The sequence below is a fragment of the Copidosoma floridanum genome, unplaced genomic scaffold (genome assembly GCF_036245765.1).
Source record: "Copidosoma floridanum isolate Cflo_tuat_1 unplaced genomic scaffold, Cflo_Japanese_pri ptg000013l, whole genome shotgun sequence".
Taxonomy (NCBI): domain Eukaryota; kingdom Metazoa; phylum Arthropoda; class Insecta; order Hymenoptera; family Encyrtidae; genus Copidosoma; species Copidosoma floridanum.
This window is the reverse complement of record NW_028321890.1, coordinates 38,729,585-38,746,504: the sequence shown is the minus strand read 5'-3', so window position 1 is coordinate 38,746,504 and position 16,920 is coordinate 38,729,585. Positions and strand designations below refer to the sequence as shown.

The 16,920-nt window shown below is 37.3% G+C and overlaps 4 protein-coding genes across 8 annotated transcripts; 1 reads left to right on the top strand and 3 right to left on the bottom strand.

The window, feature by feature from the left end:
- Window positions 1–72: 72 nt before the first annotated feature.
- Window positions 73–2,546, bottom strand: LOC106645994 (protein phosphatase 1L). Of its 3 annotated transcripts, XM_014361980.3 has the most exons (9): window positions 2,478–2,546; window positions 2,239–2,397; window positions 1,863–2,102; window positions 1,592–1,783; window positions 1,203–1,505; window positions 972–1,137; window positions 757–887; window positions 384–694; window positions 73–310 (listed from the first exon to the last, which is right to left on the bottom strand). In XM_014361980.3, the coding sequence occupies exons 2-9, from the start codon at window positions 2,272–2,274 to the stop codon at window positions 241–243; spliced, it is 1,449 nt and encodes a 482-aa protein (XP_014217466.2). In that variant the 5' UTR covers window positions 2,275–2,397; window positions 2,478–2,546; the 3' UTR covers window positions 73–240. The 3 variants fall into 3 exon arrangements, with proteins under 3 accessions (XP_014217466.2, XP_089447398.1, XP_089447399.1); XM_089591272.1 differs by having other exon boundaries at window positions 2,239–2,540; XM_089591273.1 differs by lacking the exons at window positions 1,863–2,102; window positions 2,239–2,397; window positions 2,478–2,546 and having other exon boundaries at window positions 1,597–1,687.
- Window positions 2,547–2,963: 417 nt separating this feature from the next.
- Polr1C (RNA polymerase I and III subunit C) lies at window positions 2,964–4,838 on the bottom strand. The gene is made up of 7 exons (XM_014361984.2): window positions 4,533–4,838; window positions 4,405–4,467; window positions 4,135–4,325; window positions 3,855–4,057; window positions 3,547–3,735; window positions 3,236–3,472; window positions 2,964–3,166 (listed from the first exon to the last, which is right to left on the bottom strand). Exons 1-7 carry the CDS (start codon window positions 4,584–4,586, stop codon window positions 3,054–3,056), a joined length of 1,050 nt encoding a protein of 349 aa, XP_014217470.2. The 5' UTR covers window positions 4,587–4,838; the 3' UTR covers window positions 2,964–3,053.
- Window positions 4,839–7,394: 2,556 nt separating this feature from the next.
- On the bottom strand, window positions 7,395–13,589 carry GluProRS (Glutamyl-prolyl-tRNA synthetase). Of its 3 annotated transcripts, none has more exons than XM_089590915.1 (12): window positions 13,531–13,589; window positions 13,288–13,405; window positions 12,943–13,128; window positions 11,089–12,878; window positions 10,794–11,009; window positions 10,279–10,491; window positions 9,966–10,175; window positions 8,917–9,897; window positions 8,442–8,843; window positions 7,969–8,360; window positions 7,748–7,891; window positions 7,395–7,662 (listed from the first exon to the last, which is right to left on the bottom strand). In XM_089590915.1, exons 2-12 carry the CDS (start codon window positions 13,331–13,333, stop codon window positions 7,494–7,496), a joined length of 4,749 nt encoding a protein of 1,582 aa, XP_089447041.1. In that variant the 5' UTR covers window positions 13,334–13,405; window positions 13,531–13,589; the 3' UTR covers window positions 7,395–7,493. The 3 variants fall into 3 exon arrangements, with proteins under 3 accessions (XP_089447041.1, XP_014217474.2, XP_014217472.2); XM_014361988.2 differs by having other exon boundaries at window positions 13,544–13,585; XM_014361986.2 differs by lacking the exon at window positions 13,531–13,589 and having other exon boundaries at window positions 13,288–13,497.
- Window positions 13,590–13,692: 103 nt separating this feature from the next.
- Window positions 13,693–14,392, top strand: mRpL54 (mitochondrial ribosomal protein L54). The gene is made up of 2 exons (XM_014361985.2): window positions 13,693–13,879; window positions 14,039–14,392. Exons 1-2 carry the CDS (start codon window positions 13,789–13,791, stop codon window positions 14,341–14,343), a joined length of 396 nt encoding a protein of 131 aa, XP_014217471.1. The 5' UTR covers window positions 13,693–13,788; the 3' UTR covers window positions 14,344–14,392.
- Window positions 14,393–16,920: the final 2,528 nt, after the last annotated feature.

Sequence of the window (16,920 nt, the reverse complement as noted above, 5' to 3'; positions counted from 1 at the left end):
AAAAAAAGAAATAGTAATTTTTCCCTTCTTTTTAAAAATTTACATGATTATTTTGTATGATTGGAAACAAAATTGGAAGAAATAATATTTTATTTTTGTTAGCAAAATTTTTCTTATTTCATGCATTTACACGCATAACAGAGACGGAAAAAAAACAAAATACGACTAGACAACATAACGAATAAAAACAATTTGTCCCTGTGCATATAAATACAATCTAATAGTTAATTTTTTGTTTTTTCACACGCGTGTTAAACTCTTGGAATTTTTCATATTGATCACGACAACCGTTATATTATCCAATGATCCCCTGAAAACGATGATAAAATTATAAGTTTGTAACAATAATTTGCGTGTTTTATACGTTTGATGCGAAACAGTACCCAGAGTAACTTGAAAGTGCTAGACTCTTGGCGCCAAAGTGCGGTTCGTCGTCAATTCTCTGCTTGACAAAGGCTACAGCTTCTTCATTAGAAAAGGTATCCCACAAGCCATCGCTAGCTAGTAAAATAAACATTGGATTATGGTCGTCGAGATCAAAGGTCAGTATGTCAGGATCTGCTACCACCAATTTTTTGTCTTTTAAAGGATAATCGCCCAAAGCGCGTGATGTAGCCAAAATACCGGCAACTCTCCACACTCCGTTGAAAGTTACCTCACCACCTGCTTTGTGGATACGATTTCTTTCTCTTTGCTAAAACGTTTCAAACAAATGAAATAAAATCATGCGCTAAAGACGAGCGTTCATACACTCACCTGCTGAGGCTTGTGATCAAACGACAGTGGGATCGCGTTGCCTTTTCCGTCGCACATGACTCCTCTGGAATCGCCTACATTGGCAACTATCAATTTATTACCCTCTATGATGGCTATGAGAGCAGTTGTGCCTATATAGAAAGAGATTTCAACGTAATCATCGATAAATGTATGCTTAAAACTCGATGCTATGTACAAGACTCGAGAAAACACACCTGCTACATCCATGTTCTTTTTCGCTATTTCAACCAAAAGTTTGTCGGCAGAAAGAATTTGGTCCGTTAGTAATTTACTGTAATTTATTTCGTTTCCATTCAAGTAACTCGTGGCATCAACTTTTGTCATATTTTTAGCTTCTGATTTTTTCAAGTTTGGTTTTACCTGTGCGTGTAAACAAACATTGGATCTTACAAATACTTGCAAAAGCTTTGAGCAAAAAGACTTACTTGTCTGGTAATGGTTTTGGAAATACTATCAATTTTACTGAGTATTTCTGGATCGGTAATGCCAACGTTGGTACAATCGTCGGTTAGCGACATCTTGGTAGCCATCGTTTTACACAAAGACTTTTTTTTTGCCAACTCGACTTTTGTACTAGTTTTGATATCCTTACCCAAATCTTTGTTTTCGTTGGAATTTTCAAACTTTCTCGCATTTTCAGGAATTTTGCCGGATGTTAGATTTTTCAATTCCACAATAGTTTGCACAATGTTGGGTACGAGCTTGTCGCGCGCGTAATTAGCAGCAAACTGCAATGCGCGTTAATGTGTATGTGACTGTGAAAATTGAAAAAAAAAAAAAAAAATACAAATCTTTTCAAGACAAGATGCACTACCTGACCTCCATGGCCATCAAATACGGCAAATAAGGAAACGCCCGAGTCGGTTATACCCTTATTTATGACAAATCTGTCTTCCATGTGTGCTCTGTGACCCTGCAAAGCGTAAACCGCTACGTTCTCTTTCAACAGTTCCCAGTCAGCTTTCTTACTCGAGGAATTGTTAACGAGAAATTGAAACTTTGAAATCTAAAAACAATTATTCATGCTAAAATTGGTCAATTAAACAGCATCAAATCATCCATTTACATTAATAAAGAACTTGAACCTTTGAGGTTGCCTGTTTCAGGCTACTTTGTATCTTTTGTAATGCAGTCTGGCTCCAGGGGTCAATTAGTCTTACATAAATGAATACTAGAATAATTATCAGGCATGTCACCATCAATTCTGGTTTGAAACAATAAGTACCAAGTATATGCCACAAATGATTTATTGATGCAGTGATCCCCGCTGTGGGTAATGTACCCACAGCAAATTTTGACATCAATTTCACGTGTGACAGGTAAGTCTGAAAAATTAACGATGATGATCATGTATTGTAAACCGTGTGTATATCTTTTGCTATGGACAAGAATAACCCTTAAAATTATGTGCAACAAAGAAAACGCAAAATTTTCAACAAAAGGAACAGAAAATGACATTACCTGGTACAAAATTCTATCTTCCAACTCGTCATCCATATTTTGATTTTTTCTTTATTTCAATCAATTAAAAAAATACCATTTTAATATAATGCAAACATGATACAATATAGAGAGCACTCAACGAATCACAATTAGCTTGCGCATTTTTCTCACTGCACTCTTAAATATATTAACCTGTCAAGTGTTGTTGTTGGGTACATGGAGAGAGAAAACACTATATTAATACTAATCAATAGTACTTGAATGATAACAATGTGTTGTGTGATGATTGATTGACGTAAAAGTATAGGTGAACTTTGGAAGCTCCCAGTGGGAGCCTCCCACATCATCATATAAGAGTTATACTTATAACACATTAACTCCTTGGAGAGAGGAACAGAGACATGATCGTGCGTGACGCACGGAAATAGACTGAATTCTGCTGCGATAAGTACACGTCAATTATTAGATTCGTTTGGGGGGCGCTTACTTAATGCTTACTTATCAGTGCAGCTCTCGAAAGTGGCGAGCTCACCAGAGCGACTCTCACGAGTCTCATCAGATTAGACGTAAGTAACCAAGTAAATAATAAATATTTATAATGGCCAAGACCATAAATATATAGATATACCGGCTGTAGGAATTTGCTCGGAGGAGCTCCAAGGCAAACTCCAAACGAACCTATATTGCGTCAAGAGAGGCGAAAAAGGAATAACAAAAAATTAACCATCTTTTGTTTTGTACGAAAAAATTTAATTATTTATCAATGTTGTTTTGAAAAAAAATGTTTTGTACAAAAACTTAATATTCGCAGGTATTTCTTCCAAACTTTTTCTTTAATCGATACTATCGAGCTCTTCTATAAACATTTTACATTTTTCTTTTAGAACCTTGACAGCTTCTATGAATAAAGTTGCACTAGATAGAGCTCCAATGGATTCGATAGTGACTAGATGACAAAACATGTTATGATGGAAACTGAGTATCAATTGAAACAATTAATTAATGATATACTTACAAATGTAGTGGTCTGGTACTCTTCCCAACTCGACGCAATCTTTCAAGTCGTGGTGACGAAACACATTTCTAGAGCAGCTATCGTATCTTACATTTTTTATTCTTGCCTCTGGGCCTTTTAAAGTTTCCACTACTTCTACAACACCTGGGCTGAAGCAACTTTTGAGCCTTTCTGCGCCTTCTCCCCTGACTGGTCTCACAATTTTTATATGTGGTAACAATCTGTATGATGCAGTGGCTAAACATAAGTTTAAAAATTGCCACAGGATGAGTACTGCGTTACTCTTGAATTTTTCTTCTCTTGTCACTTACCTACAGGGGAAAATTTTGCGTGGTCTTTGCCAATCCCCTTGACCGCATCCATAACTGCATGTATCTCTTGATATGGTCTCATTTTACATAATAAAATATTATCCTCAATCACACCAAACAGTTTATCTCCCTTGGGATAAAGATCTCTCTGTTTACCAACAGCGATCCATTTGATGTCTTTACTGTAAACTGTGTCGCAATGGTTACACATACAAAATAGAGAGGGTGTGTCAAAAATAGAGATGAAACGGGGGAAAAAAAAAACAAAAAAAAAAAAAAAACGTTATTTACAATTTGCTAAAAATTACCATTATTTCCAATGTAAATATCGTCTGGCCTTCTTGCATCTTTCGGTGCCAGTTGATTCCATCTGCACGTTACCTTTAATTCATATCTCAACGTGTCTTGATCGCTGACTTCGTCCAACTCACCAGTGGTCGAGGTGGTAGTGGCAGGCCTTGAAGGATACTCAAATAATCTTGGATCCGCCTTAAGGGGTACGAGTCCTAATCTACGTCAATACAACTCGGATATAAAATTGTCGATTGGACATTAATTTGCAAAAGTTTACATAAACAATGTTTAAACCTGTGTGCAAATACTTCGTCTTGAATTATACTTGTGTTATTGTACATGTAAACTTTGTCAATGGCCATTGAAGGCACTTCGCTCAATAAAATTCTTCTAAAGGCATTAACTAGAGCAGCTGAACATCCAATCAGATCAAATTCCAATTCATACTTGTCCTTGCTTTCGTTAATGATATTTATTTTAAAGTCCTGCAAATATGAAAGTGTTGATATGGTAGTGCCGTAAATTAACATTTATTGATTTATTTAATAACTTTTGTCGTCTTACCTCTTTAAACTTATCAAAAGTCCAGTATCCGTGTAAATGCAAAAGGTTAGAGAATTCAAAAGACTGAGGAAAAATGAAGGAGATTATGGCACTTTTTTCATAACATGGAATAATGACAAATGACTCACGTTGGGCATTGCATGCTCTTCCATCAGGACAAGTGGTTTTTTTGTTTTTTCCATTATTGATTGGTACCTACCTATGTAGTTTAACCGAGTTTATGCACGAAAAAAATCCCGTGATAAATTACCGTCCATTCAATACGGGTATTTATTTCGAGGTTAAACACACGATTTTACATCAATCATTTTTAGAGACGTTTCTCTTATTATTATTATCTTGACAGAAATGCGATTACCAAAAATCGATCCAACTTTGAGCAGTTTTAATTTAAAATCAAATTAAAAATAAATTTTTTTAACGAAAAAATTTACAAATTAACAAATCTCAAAACTCAAAACAGCGATGGGATATAGTTCCGGCCAGATTTGGGAATTCTCTAGGACCCAACCTCTCTGACGTGGGAAATCACTAGATCAAAAAAAAATTAGTACCAAAGGTGACGCGCGAGATTCAAATAAGGTCCAATAACACAAGCATCCATCACCTGATGACCCGGGGCGCTTACTGGCCACTCTTTTAAATAAATAATTATTAATAAATAACACAAGCGCCTATCACCTATTGACCCGGGGCACCTACTGGCCACTCTGTTAAATAATCAATTAATAATAACACAAGCGCCTATCACCTAATGACCCGGGGCGCTTACTGGCCACTCTTTTAAATAAACAATTATTAATAAATAACACAAGCGCCTATCACCTGATGACCCGGGGCGCTTACTGGCCACTCTTTTAAATAAATAATTATTTATAACACAAGCGCTTATCACCTAATGACCCGTGGCGCTTACTGGCCACTCTTTTAAATAAACAATTATTAATAAATAACACAAGCGCCTATCACCTATTGACCCGGGGCCCCTACTGGCCACTCTGTTAAATAATCAATTAATAATAACACAAGCGCCTATCACCTAATGACCCGGGGCGCTTACTGGCCACTCTTTTAAATAAATAATTATTTATAACACAATCGCTTATCACCTAATGACCCGTGGCGCTTACTGGCAACTCTGTTAAATAAATAATTATTAGTAAATAACACAAGCGCCTATCACCTGATGACCCACGGCGCTTACTGGCCACTCTTTTAAATAAATAATTATTAATAAATAACACAAGCGCCTATCACCTGATGACCCCGGGCGCTTACTGGCCACTCTTTTAAATAAATAATTATTAATAAATAACACAAGCGCCTATCACCGTATTACCTGGGGCGCTAATTGCAAATCTAGTGAATAAATAACTATTCATAAGTATGTCAAGCACCTTCTTCCTGATGATCCAGGACACTTGTTTGCAACACTATTAAATGATAAAAAGTTGATCGATAACATATTAAACATATCACAATTTATTTTGATTGCCTATCTAGTACAACAAAGATCTTTTTAATTGGCGCTCTTGTAATTACTTGATAACTTATTATTCAATAGTAGCCAGTAAGTACCCCGGGTCATTAGGTGATAGGCGCTTGTGTTATTAATAATTATTTATTTAAAAGAGTGGCCAGTAAGCGCCCCGGGTCATTAGGTGATAGGCGCTTGTGTTATTTATTAATAATTATTTATTGAACAGAGTGGCCAGTAAGCGCCCCGGGTCATCAGGTGATAGGCGCTTGTGTTATTTATTAATAATTGTTTATTTAAACAGTGGCCAGTAAGCGCCCCGGGTTATTAGGTGATAGGCGCTTGTGTTATTAATAATTATTTATTTAACAGAGTGGCCAGTAAGCGCCCCGGGTCATCAGGTGATAGGCGCTTGTGTTATTAATAATTATTTATTTAAAAGAGTGGCCAGTAAGCGCCGTGGGTCATCAGGTGATAGGCGCTTGTGTAATTTACTAATAATTATTTATTTAACAGAGTTGCCAGTAAGCGCCCCGGGTCAATAGGTGATAGGCGCTTGTGTTATTAATAATTATTTATTTAACAGAGTGGCCAGTAAGCGCCCCGGGTCATCAGGTGATAGGCGCTTGTGTTATTAATAATTATTTATTTAAAAGAGTGGCCAGTAAGCGCCCCGGGTCATTAGGTGATAGGCGCTTGTGTTATTATTAATTGATTATTTAACAGAGTGGCCAGTAAGCGCCCCGGGTCATTAGGTGATAGGCGCTTGTGTTATTTATTAATAATTATTTATTGAACAGAGTGGCCAGTAAGCGCCCCGGGTCATCAGGTGATAGGCGCTTGTGTTATTTATTAATAATTATTTATTTAAACAGTGGCCAGTAAGCGCCCCGGGTTATTAGGTGATAGGCGCTTGTGTTATTAATAATTATTTATTTAACAGAGTGGCCAGTAAGCGCCCCGGGTCATCAGGTGATAGGCGCTTGTGTTATTAATAATTATTTATTTAAAAGAGTGGCCAGTAAGCGCCGTGGGTCATCAGGTGATAGGCGCTTGTGTAATTTATTAATAATTATTTATTTAACAGAGTGGCCAGTAAGCGCCCCGGGTTATTGGGTGATAGGCGCTTGTGTTATTAATAATTATTTATGTAACAGAGTTGCCAGTAAGCGCCCTGGGTCATCAGGTGATGGATGCTTGTGTTATTGGACCTTATTTGAATCTCGCGCGTCACCTTCGGTACTATTTTTTTTTTGATCTAGTGATTTCCCACGTCAGAGAGGTTGGGTCCTAGAGAATTCCCAAATCTGGCCGGAACTATATCCCATCGCTGACTCAAAACAAAACACACAAAAAATTTCACTCAGTGTGCGCGCTCACCACCACAGCGGCAGAGAGGCAGTTTACCAAGTTGGCAAGTAGGAGAACTAGGTTGACAGCCAAACAAAGAGAGCACAACAATATATAAATCACGGAACACGGAATCACGAGCGCATTCAGCACAAAATAGGTGTATAATAAATATATTGTTTATTTTATTTATTTATTTATTGGATAATAAGTAAGCCCAAAAGTATGTATGAATGACAATTATTAAAACTTACAAAATTATTTAATAACTGCGACCAAACAATGTGTAAGACTTGGGCTTTGCTTGACAACTGTGATGTATACAATCGAGTTTTTTAATTTCTTCGATACTGCCATCAGGCTGATTTGTTGGAATACATAAACTTTTGGCTCCCATCGACGGTGCTCCTGGCTCATCACCGCCATCATCTCTATAAAATGCAATAATGATTAAACTTGATGGAAATAATGTGTATATATATATATATATATATATATATATATTAAAATGCAGACCTAACGCTGTCAGCCTTGATTTTGTCCTCGCATTCAATCCTCTCGCAGAATGGTGCAAGAATAAGATTTTTTTCATCAAGATACTTGCAAAATTCATTCCAGCTGTGAGTTTGCTTAATGTGCTGCATAAGTTGGTTTCTTGCTCTATAAAATAGTTATAAATGCGTTATACGAGGCACGTTCAACTAGTGCACTTGAAATTGCAAGAAAAATAAACTTACTTTTCCAATAAACTGGCTTGGATTTGATTTAATAATTTAACGAGAAAACTATAAGCTTCCGCTCTGCTGGCTACCGTTCTTTCCAAAGTATCTCTTCTTACAAAAGTAACTTGACTTTTTTCCAAGTCTTTTGGACCCAATTCGATTCTTACGGGGACGCCTTTTAACTCCCAGTGATTAAACTTCCACCCTGGGCTATAATTATCTCTGTAATCTCCCTTGATTCTGAGCTCTCCCCTTTTAATGAGCTCTTTTTCCAAGTGGTTGCACTCGCTCATTAACGTGTCCTTTTGTTCTTGGGATGTCGATGCCGTGATTCCGCAGGGAACTATGATGGCTTGTATCGAGGCAACTCTTGGAGGTATAACGAGACCCTTGTCGTCACCGTGAACCTATAATTGACAAGTGAATCGAATGCTCGTGAAATTGGTGTATATTATTCATCTTGGAGTAAATCAACGCATCAAACAGACCATTATCATGACACCGATGGTTCGCGTCGTGATGCCCCAAGAATTTTGATAAACAAAAGTCTTGTCGCCACCTTCGTGGGCACCTTCGATTTGAATGTCAAACATTTTGGAAAAATTTTGACCCAAGTGATGACTAGTAGCACCTTGAATCGCACGACCACTCGCCGAAATATAAGCCTCCACGGTCAAGGTGTAATCACCACCGGCAAACTTTTCCTTCTCTGTTTTTCGGCCTTTAACAACCGGTACAGCTAAAAAATCTTCATAAATCTGCGCGTACAAATCTAAAATTTGCAACACTTCTTCGTCAGCTTCGGCCTTGGTGACAAAAGCCGAATGACCCTCCTGCCAAAGAAACTCGCGGGTGCGCAGAAACGGTTGAGGATGTTTAAACTCCCATCTCTGCAACGATGATGATAATAATAATTATAATTTTTAAACATTAATAAACATTATATACGCGCAGTACACGTACCACTACATTGTTCCACTGGTTGAGTTTCAGTGGGAGGTCGCGATACGACTTGAGCCACTTTGCATAAGCCGGATACATGACAGTTTCGGAGGTGGGGCGAATGGCAATGTGCTCAGCTAGATCCGATTCACCGCTCTTGGTCACCCAAGCAACTTCGGGCGCAAAGTCAGCAATGTGGGTTTTTTCTTTTTCGAGGGCTGCCTTGCTCACGAAAATCGGAAAATAGCAGTTTTGAACACCAAGCTTTTTTATTTCCCGATCGAAAAAATCTTTGATAGAGTCCCAAATGGTAAAACTCCAGGGACGTAGTATGTAACAACCCGAGACGTCGTAGTACTCTATCATTTCCCCCTTTGTAATGACTTGAGAGTACCAATCTGAGAGATTTTCGCTTTTTTTAGCCTCGAGGCCTAGTCTCGTTCCGGTCTTGCTGCTCGATTCGTCTTCCTTGTGGTTCTCGTGCTTCTTTGCACCGTTTCCCAGAGATGGCTTGGCAACTTGGGACAGTTTCTGACTCTTTGCCTTAATCTCGCGCGATGCCTGACCACCACCACCCACTGGCACGTAGTCTTTGCCAAATGTTTCTTTGTACTTGAGCTTTAAAGCTTTAAGGATCTCGATCTCACGATCGATAACCGATTTCTCGGCTTTTTTGGCTTTGAGTTCTCGAACCATGCAACCTTGATCACTTATCTGCTGCTCCAAATTCGAATTATCGCCACTAGACTCTTTTTTATTGCCCGACACGTCCAAGGGCACCCAATCTTTTCCAGTCAATTTTTTATAATCATTTTTTAAATTCATTAGAATCGCAACTTGTTTGGTTACGGTCACTGCATCGGGTTTTGAGTATTTTAAATTAACTACAACATCATTTTGCTTTTTTATCTCTTGCGACAAGGAAATGGCATTACTGTCGTCTACCATTTTTTTATTTTTTGAAATCACAGAGTTTGCTTCCGGAGCTTTTTCGTTTGAAACCTAAAAATCATTATGTATGCAATCAAGTTAGTCACACGCAATCAAATTCTAAAACTTTGCGTATTTACTTTTTTCGGAGCCAAAGCTGGCAGTTTGCAGTCGGGCTTCCACTCTTGGTCAGTGAGACTTTTCCACTTTGCTTTTAAATCGACAAGTATCTTTACTGCAGCATCAATTTCAGCTTTATCCACTTTATCCAATTTTAATTTTCTAACTGTATTGCCTTGGGCAGTTATAGCTTTGCTCAACTTGTCGACTTCATCTTCATTTTTATGGTGCTAAGAATAATAAATAAAGAACAAACACATACGATATACAAAAATAGGTAAGTTAAGTAAAAGAAGTAAAAAATCAAGAAGAAGCTGATTGTTTTATAATTACCGCTGACGTAGTCTTTACAGCAGGCGGATCATTACTAGGTTTCCAGTCTTGACCCGTGATTGATTTATAATTAGCTTTAAGATTCAAGAGTTTTTTCACATCGGCAGAAATTGTAGCTTTGTCAGCTTTGGCACTTTTCAAATCTCGAATTTTGTTTCCTTGAGCTATTATTTTTTCGTTTAATTCAATAGCTGAAGCGTCCGTTTTGGTGACCTATTAAATTACAAGGATGAGTAATATTTTTATTTTTATAGTTTAAACTATGTTATCGGACAATAGAAAAATTAAGAAATTTTTTTTCGTCAATTCGACATAAAACTTTGATAGACACAGAGCATATGGAATGAATACACGTCGAAAGTAGAAGGAATCAAGCGTGATTGGTCATTGCCACAAACAACATATAAGGCCCTCCTTTCTCCTTTCCTCCTTTCCCTTTTCTTGCTTACGCGCACACACATTAATATATATATATATTAATCAAGTGTAGGGAAATGAAATTAAGTTAGTCATACCTTTGAGACGGTTGATTTGTCCGCAGCACCAGGCAAAGCGATGGTACTGTGACCATCAGGTATATGAAATAGAATTAAAGGTTGCTCGCGCGAAGAGTGAGCTGTGGCTTCTGCGTAAGGAAGGTCGCAGCGGAAAAAGCCTTTTCTCTGCAGTTGAATGATCTCTCCGTGTTTGACTCTTTGTAGCTCAGTTTCTCCAAACATTTCGATTTCTCTCTGCAAAGATGAAAAAAGAGTAAAAATAAAAAAAATAAATACAAAATTGAAAAAAAAATAGAGGGAAATATTTGCCCACCCTCGTGTCTTTGGCGACAAAGTCCTTGAAATCGTCATCCTTGGCTAAAACGGGCTTGGTAATAATGTGATCAAAGTAAACGGCGTAGCACGGAATCGCACTCTTGGACGTCTCGGATTTGTCAGCAGCTATCCAAGTCAGCTTCAAAGTATTTTTAAAATCTTTGTTGTCAAGATTCAAAGACGCATCCACTTTGATGATTTTGCCGTTTGCATTCTTTTCGATATTTTCTATCATGAGATTGCCCCAATTAATGAAAGTTGCGTTTTGACCTTGTTTCAAAGCTTGAGCGTCCTCCTCCTCGATGAGTATGTCTGGGGACACGCGCACCTGCTTCGTACCGATGGACGGATCCTTTGGGTGATTAGGAACCGTGAGAAATCCCTCAACGGCTCCCTTGACGTGGACGGGCACCGTATCACCAACGGTGAGGGCTGTGTACCTAACGGCCACGGGATCAATGACCTTTTTGTTAAAAGACCATATTTTATCCCACTCCATAAAGACGACGGATCGCGAACTGCCCTGGGCAATGATAAACTGCTTTAGACCCTCGACCGTCATTCCCCTGCGCAAGATTCCTCGCACGGTCGGGAAACGTGGATCATCCCAGCCGTCGACCAATCCCTCGGCGACGAACCAGGTCAGCTTTCGCTTCGAGAGTACAGTGTTGGTCATATTGAGCCGGGAGTATTCATAAATATAGGGACGATGCAGCCCAAGAGCGTCCACGAACCAATAAAATTGCTCATCTCTGTCATGATACTCGGTCGTCCGTAAGGTATGCGTGACACCCTCGATCGCGTCGACGATCGGACAGGCAAAGTCGTAAGTCGGATAAACCTTGTACTTTGTTCCCGTCTTTGGATGAGGTTCTGGCTTGCATCTGTAAATCGTAGGATCGCGCAGACAGCCGTTTGACGACTGGTAATTGATTTTAGCCCTGACACAGCACTTTTGACCCCTCGTCGAGCCTTTTATCATTTCACGCCAGAGCTCCAAATTTGCCTCAATTGTATTATCTCGGTTGACCGATGGGAGATTCTGATCTCTTTGCTCTTTCATCCGTTCGGCTGGAGTATCGTCGACAAAGGCTTTCCCGTTTCTTATCAACTTTTCGCAATAATCCAGCATTAGGTCAAAATAATCGGATGTATGCGTAAAGCGGTCAGGCTTTATCTGTAGCATTTCGAGATCTTCTAGAATAGCTTTTTCAAACTCGACGTTTTCCTTGGCAGGATTCGTATCGTCAAACCTCATGATGAGTTTTCCCTTGAAATGGTCTGCATAGTATTGATTTAATAGGGCGGCCTTGGCATGTCCTATGTGCAAGTAACCACTAGCTTCGGGAGGAAAACGCACGACAACCTTTCCTTTTTGGGCACCAGGTAAATCAACAAATTTGGCTTGCTCCTTTTTTTGGGCCGTTTTTTGAGCAGCAACAGTTTTAGAATGAGAAACGGCGCTCCCTTTGGCCTCTTTGCTACCATTTTTTGAGGCAATTTCCAAGGCGGTTTCAACTTCCGGTACTGCTTGAACTTGTTTGTACCATCTGTACAAATTTGGATACCTTTCTTTGTGGGAATCAATATTATTGGCTTCTGACATTAATTCCGAAAACAGGCAAATGTCTGCGATGGTCAGGTGTTTTGCTACCAACCACGTTCTCGTCGATAACACAAGATTCAAATAAATAAATACATCTGTTGCTTCGTTCTTGGATTTCAAACGATTCCCAGAAAATGTCAACCAGTGATCCACTTCTGAGCGTACAAAAGCATCACTGCTGCCTAAAAAAACAGCTTGTTGGTGAAAATCTTAAATATAATAATAATGTACGCTTGAAATTCTCACCATAAAGATCGTCATTTCTTGCTCTTGACAAATATCTGGCAACGCTGATGCCTGTATCTCCCAGGAGCTTGCCATTGCTGCCAAATAGTTGAAGCTTGGCTGGATTCTTTCCGAAATCATTGGACCAAACGATTTGGAACTCGGAATTAAGTTTGGACTTGACAAGTTCAACCGTTGCTAAGGTTTCTGCAAATTAAGAAATATTGTTGCTCTTACTTAAAGCTTACCACTGTAAATACATTCTTTTCAAATACATATTATTAAAGTCACGTGTGCGATAGTATTTGCGTATATATGATTCAACAAGTAAATTTGTTATTTTAAATAATACTGAAAAACGTATACCAATCGGAGGATCAGCCGCATTGATGACGAGTTTGAGCTGCATCATAAAGATGGACACAAATTACTCTTGAACACTTGAAAACGTGATTGCGCGCACACCGTGATGACCATATAATATCTGTAGTAATGTTATAAGTTACAAGTTTTGAGGAAATAATCAAAAATTTTGTATGAGATAGAGAGAGCAGAGAAAGAAGAAGGGTATCATTAGTTATACTATTACTAATACTAAGACTGTCTTACATGTATAAATTACCTTGCTTCAGGTTTAGGTTATATTGCGAACTTTGGCTTTTCGCTTCTGATGATATATATATATATATGTGTTACATACTAAAAATAACTTATACTCAGTAATGGCTAGGTATAATTTCATATATATATATGATAAAGCGGACAGCAGACCTAGCCTATACGTCATATGCTGCAGCTGTAAAAGTAATTCGAGTACCATGTTAAATTTTATTACCGAATATACTTGTAACATTTAATCAATGAGTTATGTTTTTTTACCGGACACTCAGTTTTTTAAGACATGTTATCATAAGACCACTGGAGTGCAGCAATCAAACACGATGTTACTCTGTACCTGGTAAGCCACCTTATATTTATCCAAATAGATTAAAGCGTGCATTGTATAACATCCTCGGAAGAGTTGATTTGTGTTTCTGGACTCTGGTAGTAGTTAGTTATAAAAAAAATATTAATTTTTCGCATCTTAAAGTTTGTTAGTTTTTTTTTTTCACAACAGGTGTTGCAGGGAAGATTAAAAAAATTGGCAAAAAAGGTCCTGCCATAGAAAAAAAAGTATTGGATGTAGAAACGGATGTTGACAAATTATTAAAGTATTGCTGCGGCACGAATATATTGAAAGAAGGTGGCCAAGATGTCGAATTGAAACCAGATTCAGAATATCCAGATTGGCTGTGGACTATACGAACTGGACCAGCTCCACCGCTCGAAGAGCTTGATCCAAATACCAAAGTATACTGGAGGAGGCTTAGAAGAGAGGGGCTTAAAAGAAACAACATGCTAAATAAGCTAAAACCTTTTTAATTTTCATTAAACAAGACAGAGTTTTTGAAAGATTAAATGCTGTAAGTGATGATATTTTGTTATTAAATTTTTTTAGTAAAATTTTTTCTTTTCCAAAAACTTGAAACCAATAATTACCAATACTCATTCTCACCATGGCTCATGTACCGTTTAATGTTGTCTTTTATTGTTTCATTGATTATTATATCGCAAGAAAGATTTCTTTTTCAATTTATCTTGAATTTTTCAAGCTAGCAAAAGTTTTCGTATCCTCTACATTTGAGTATAAATATGCGAGTATACATTGAACGAAAAAAAAAAATTTAACTGGACGTGATGGCCTATTTTTTAAATATTATTGAATGAGGCATCAAAAACTTTTGCGGGAATAATTATTTATAGAAAGTATTTATGCATTCATGATTACATCTAGTATACTTTTTGGCCATCATTTTTCATGTTTTTCATCAAAGTAATTTAAGCACAATGAAACTCTTGAATCACCGTTTCTACTCGTTGTCTTGATACATCATTGCGAGGCAATTCTGAAAAAAAAGAAATACAATTTCCATGGATAAAAAACAAAAATGCAGTTATGATTATAAACATAAAATATCAAGAATGAAATTTTTCACCAACTTGTATTTGTAGGAAAAAATTTTCATGGCAACCAAAATAGTTTTATCTATCCATGTGCTAGACTGTATTTGTTTTCACTGTCAATGAGTTTGGTGTTATTTGCAAGTTGAACATGACTCTTCTAATTGAACGATGTGTGGAAGCACTGCTTTGAATCCACTTTAGTTTTCTCTTTCGTATTCAGCAGTCACGACCTTTACAATCATAACTTCGATTGTTACAAGCAAAAAAAGTACAACAAACGTTGCCAAGCTATACTCCTCTTGACTCGATATGACTCTGTCGCTTTTTATCGCCACCAATGTTAGAAAAGATGTTGCAGTAATTAGCATTTTAAAGGGTAACAAAGAAAAAAGAAAAAAAAGAAAACACAAGCAAAAGCGCCTGTTAATGTAACTTGAATGCCATCAGCTCTGGGTTTTTTGGCTCATAAAATCTAATAAGTCGTACAACAATAAACGGCAAACTTATGGGAAAAAAATAAACAAATAAGAAATATAAAATTGGTAATTTCATGAGGGGAAAAGCGAGCGATTAAAAAATTTACTCACGAGACTGTACAATCGCATGAAAAACATTTCTCATTTAATTGAGATCTGCAATCAAGTATATAAATATTTGTTTATTGAGGCTGCCATTACTTTGTGCAAATACGTTATCGTAAATATTAAAAGCTGCACTCGTTTATTTGAAACTTTTACAGTAGATAAAAAATACACAAGATTTTGCATTAGACGGCAAACACACCAACTGAGTTTTGAAGAAGAAAAAAAAAGCACAACATAGTATACGTATTTGCGCGAGTGTTGAAGATTTAATTGTGGTATTGTAAATTTTTTGTTTGCACACCATGCAAAACCTATGCAGAGATAAGTATTAAAGGTATATCAAGTCAAAAGCGGCGGCAGCAACTGTTTTAAAGTGTAAGCGGTGGGTAACTAATATAGGTCGAGAAACTCGGACCCGCAGTTAAAGAAGGAAGCATGTGGAATCGGGTAAGAGGTAACTCTTACGTCATGGTGGTGGATTACTTGAGTAACGCCTGTTGCACCGATGTAAGATGTAAGACTTTGATCGAGTGCTACTTTCACTGGAATTGAGACTCTTTGTCTGTATACGTTATAAATTATTACATTTTTCTCAGCATCTGCAATACCTGCATACATGCATTTTACATGAAAGTGGATACTACTATATTATTGTATACTTTTGACTTTTTAACGTAAATATATTTAAAACTGTAATTATTGCACAAGTTTGTTGTCGGATTCAATATGTCGGTGAGATGCTGCAATTGACGCGTTTCTTTGGTACCTATAGATCTCAATCATTTGTATTATATAAAAATTAACATGTTATGTATGTATGATCCTTTATCATCAAAGTTGGTTTTCTTAATACGTATGGGCGGTGTGTAGGTGTGATGGGAAAAAGAATATTAGTTGATTAACGGAGTTGAAAAGTTAACTTAAATTTGATCATTAACATTTATGCTTCTAGAAGATAAACATGAGTCGCAAATCGGGTAACCTGTATATACTGGTAAAAAGTAAATAAAACCATGAAAATAATTGTTTCAATAACCCTAGGATATAATCGGAATACCAAAGTATTCATTGTTCAAATCGATAGAGAGGGGTGCGAGGTTGGTGTCACTTGTTACTTTTTTTTTTTTTTTTTTTTTTCATACATGCACAAAAAGGTGGGAAAATTCTGCAAAATTTTTAACATGGAGGGAAAAATGTGGCTATGGTTAATTTAAACACAGCAAATGGCTGCAAATAAGGCACGTGCAGGTAGGGCGCTTTTTTAATACTTAACGTTCTCCTCTTTGTTTTTGCCTTCAAACAAACAAACAAAATCGTTTGTTTTATCAAATTTTCATAAATATATGCAAAATACCGAGGTATGCCAATAGAAATGAAGTTTTAAATATGATGACAATGAGACAAACATTAT

Excerpts from the sequence above, each read along its gene's own strand:
- GluProRS (XM_089590915.1), bottom strand. The coding sequence starts at position 13,333 with ATGATGCAGCTCAAACTCGTCATCAATGCGGCTGATCCTCCGATTG. Across the intron at positions 13,129-13,287 it reads TGCGGCTGATCCTCCGATTG|AAACCTTAGCAACGGTTGAA; the intron begins GTATACGTTTTT and ends CTTAATTTGCAG. Across the intron at positions 11,010-11,088 it reads TTGTCGCCAAAGACACGAGG|AGAGAAATCGAAATGTTTGG; the intron begins GTGGGCAAATAT and ends TCATCTTTGCAG.
- LOC106645994 (XM_014361980.3), bottom strand. The coding sequence starts at position 2,274 with ATGGATGACGAGTTGGAAGATAGAATTTTGTACCAG. Across the intron at positions 1,784-1,862 it reads TGAAACAGGCAACCTCAAAG|ATTTCAAAGTTTCAATTTCT; the intron begins GTTCAAGTTCTT and ends AATTGTTTTTAG. Across the intron at positions 1,506-1,591 it reads TTGATGGCCATGGAGGTCAG|TTTGCTGCTAATTACGCGCG; the intron begins GTAGTGCATCTT and ends CGCGCATTGCAG.
- mRpL54 (XM_014361985.2), top strand. The coding sequence starts at position 13,789 with ATGTTTTTTTACCGGACACTCAGTTTTTTAAGACATGTTATCATAAGA. Across the intron at positions 13,880-14,038 it reads ACGATGTTACTCTGTACCTG|GTGTTGCAGGGAAGATTAAA; the intron begins GTAAGCCACCTT and ends TTTTCACAACAG.
- Polr1C (XM_014361984.2), bottom strand. The coding sequence starts at position 4,586 with ATGGAAAAAACAAAAAAACCACTTGTCCTGATGGAAGAGCATGCAATG. Across the intron at positions 4,468-4,532 it reads AAGAGCATGCAATGCCCAAC|TCTTTTGAATTCTCTAACCT; the intron begins GTGAGTCATTTG and ends ATTTTTCCTCAG. Across the intron at positions 3,167-3,235 it reads AGTACCAGACCACTACATTT|TCACTATCGAATCCATTGGA; the intron begins GTAAGTATATCA and ends TTTGTCATCTAG.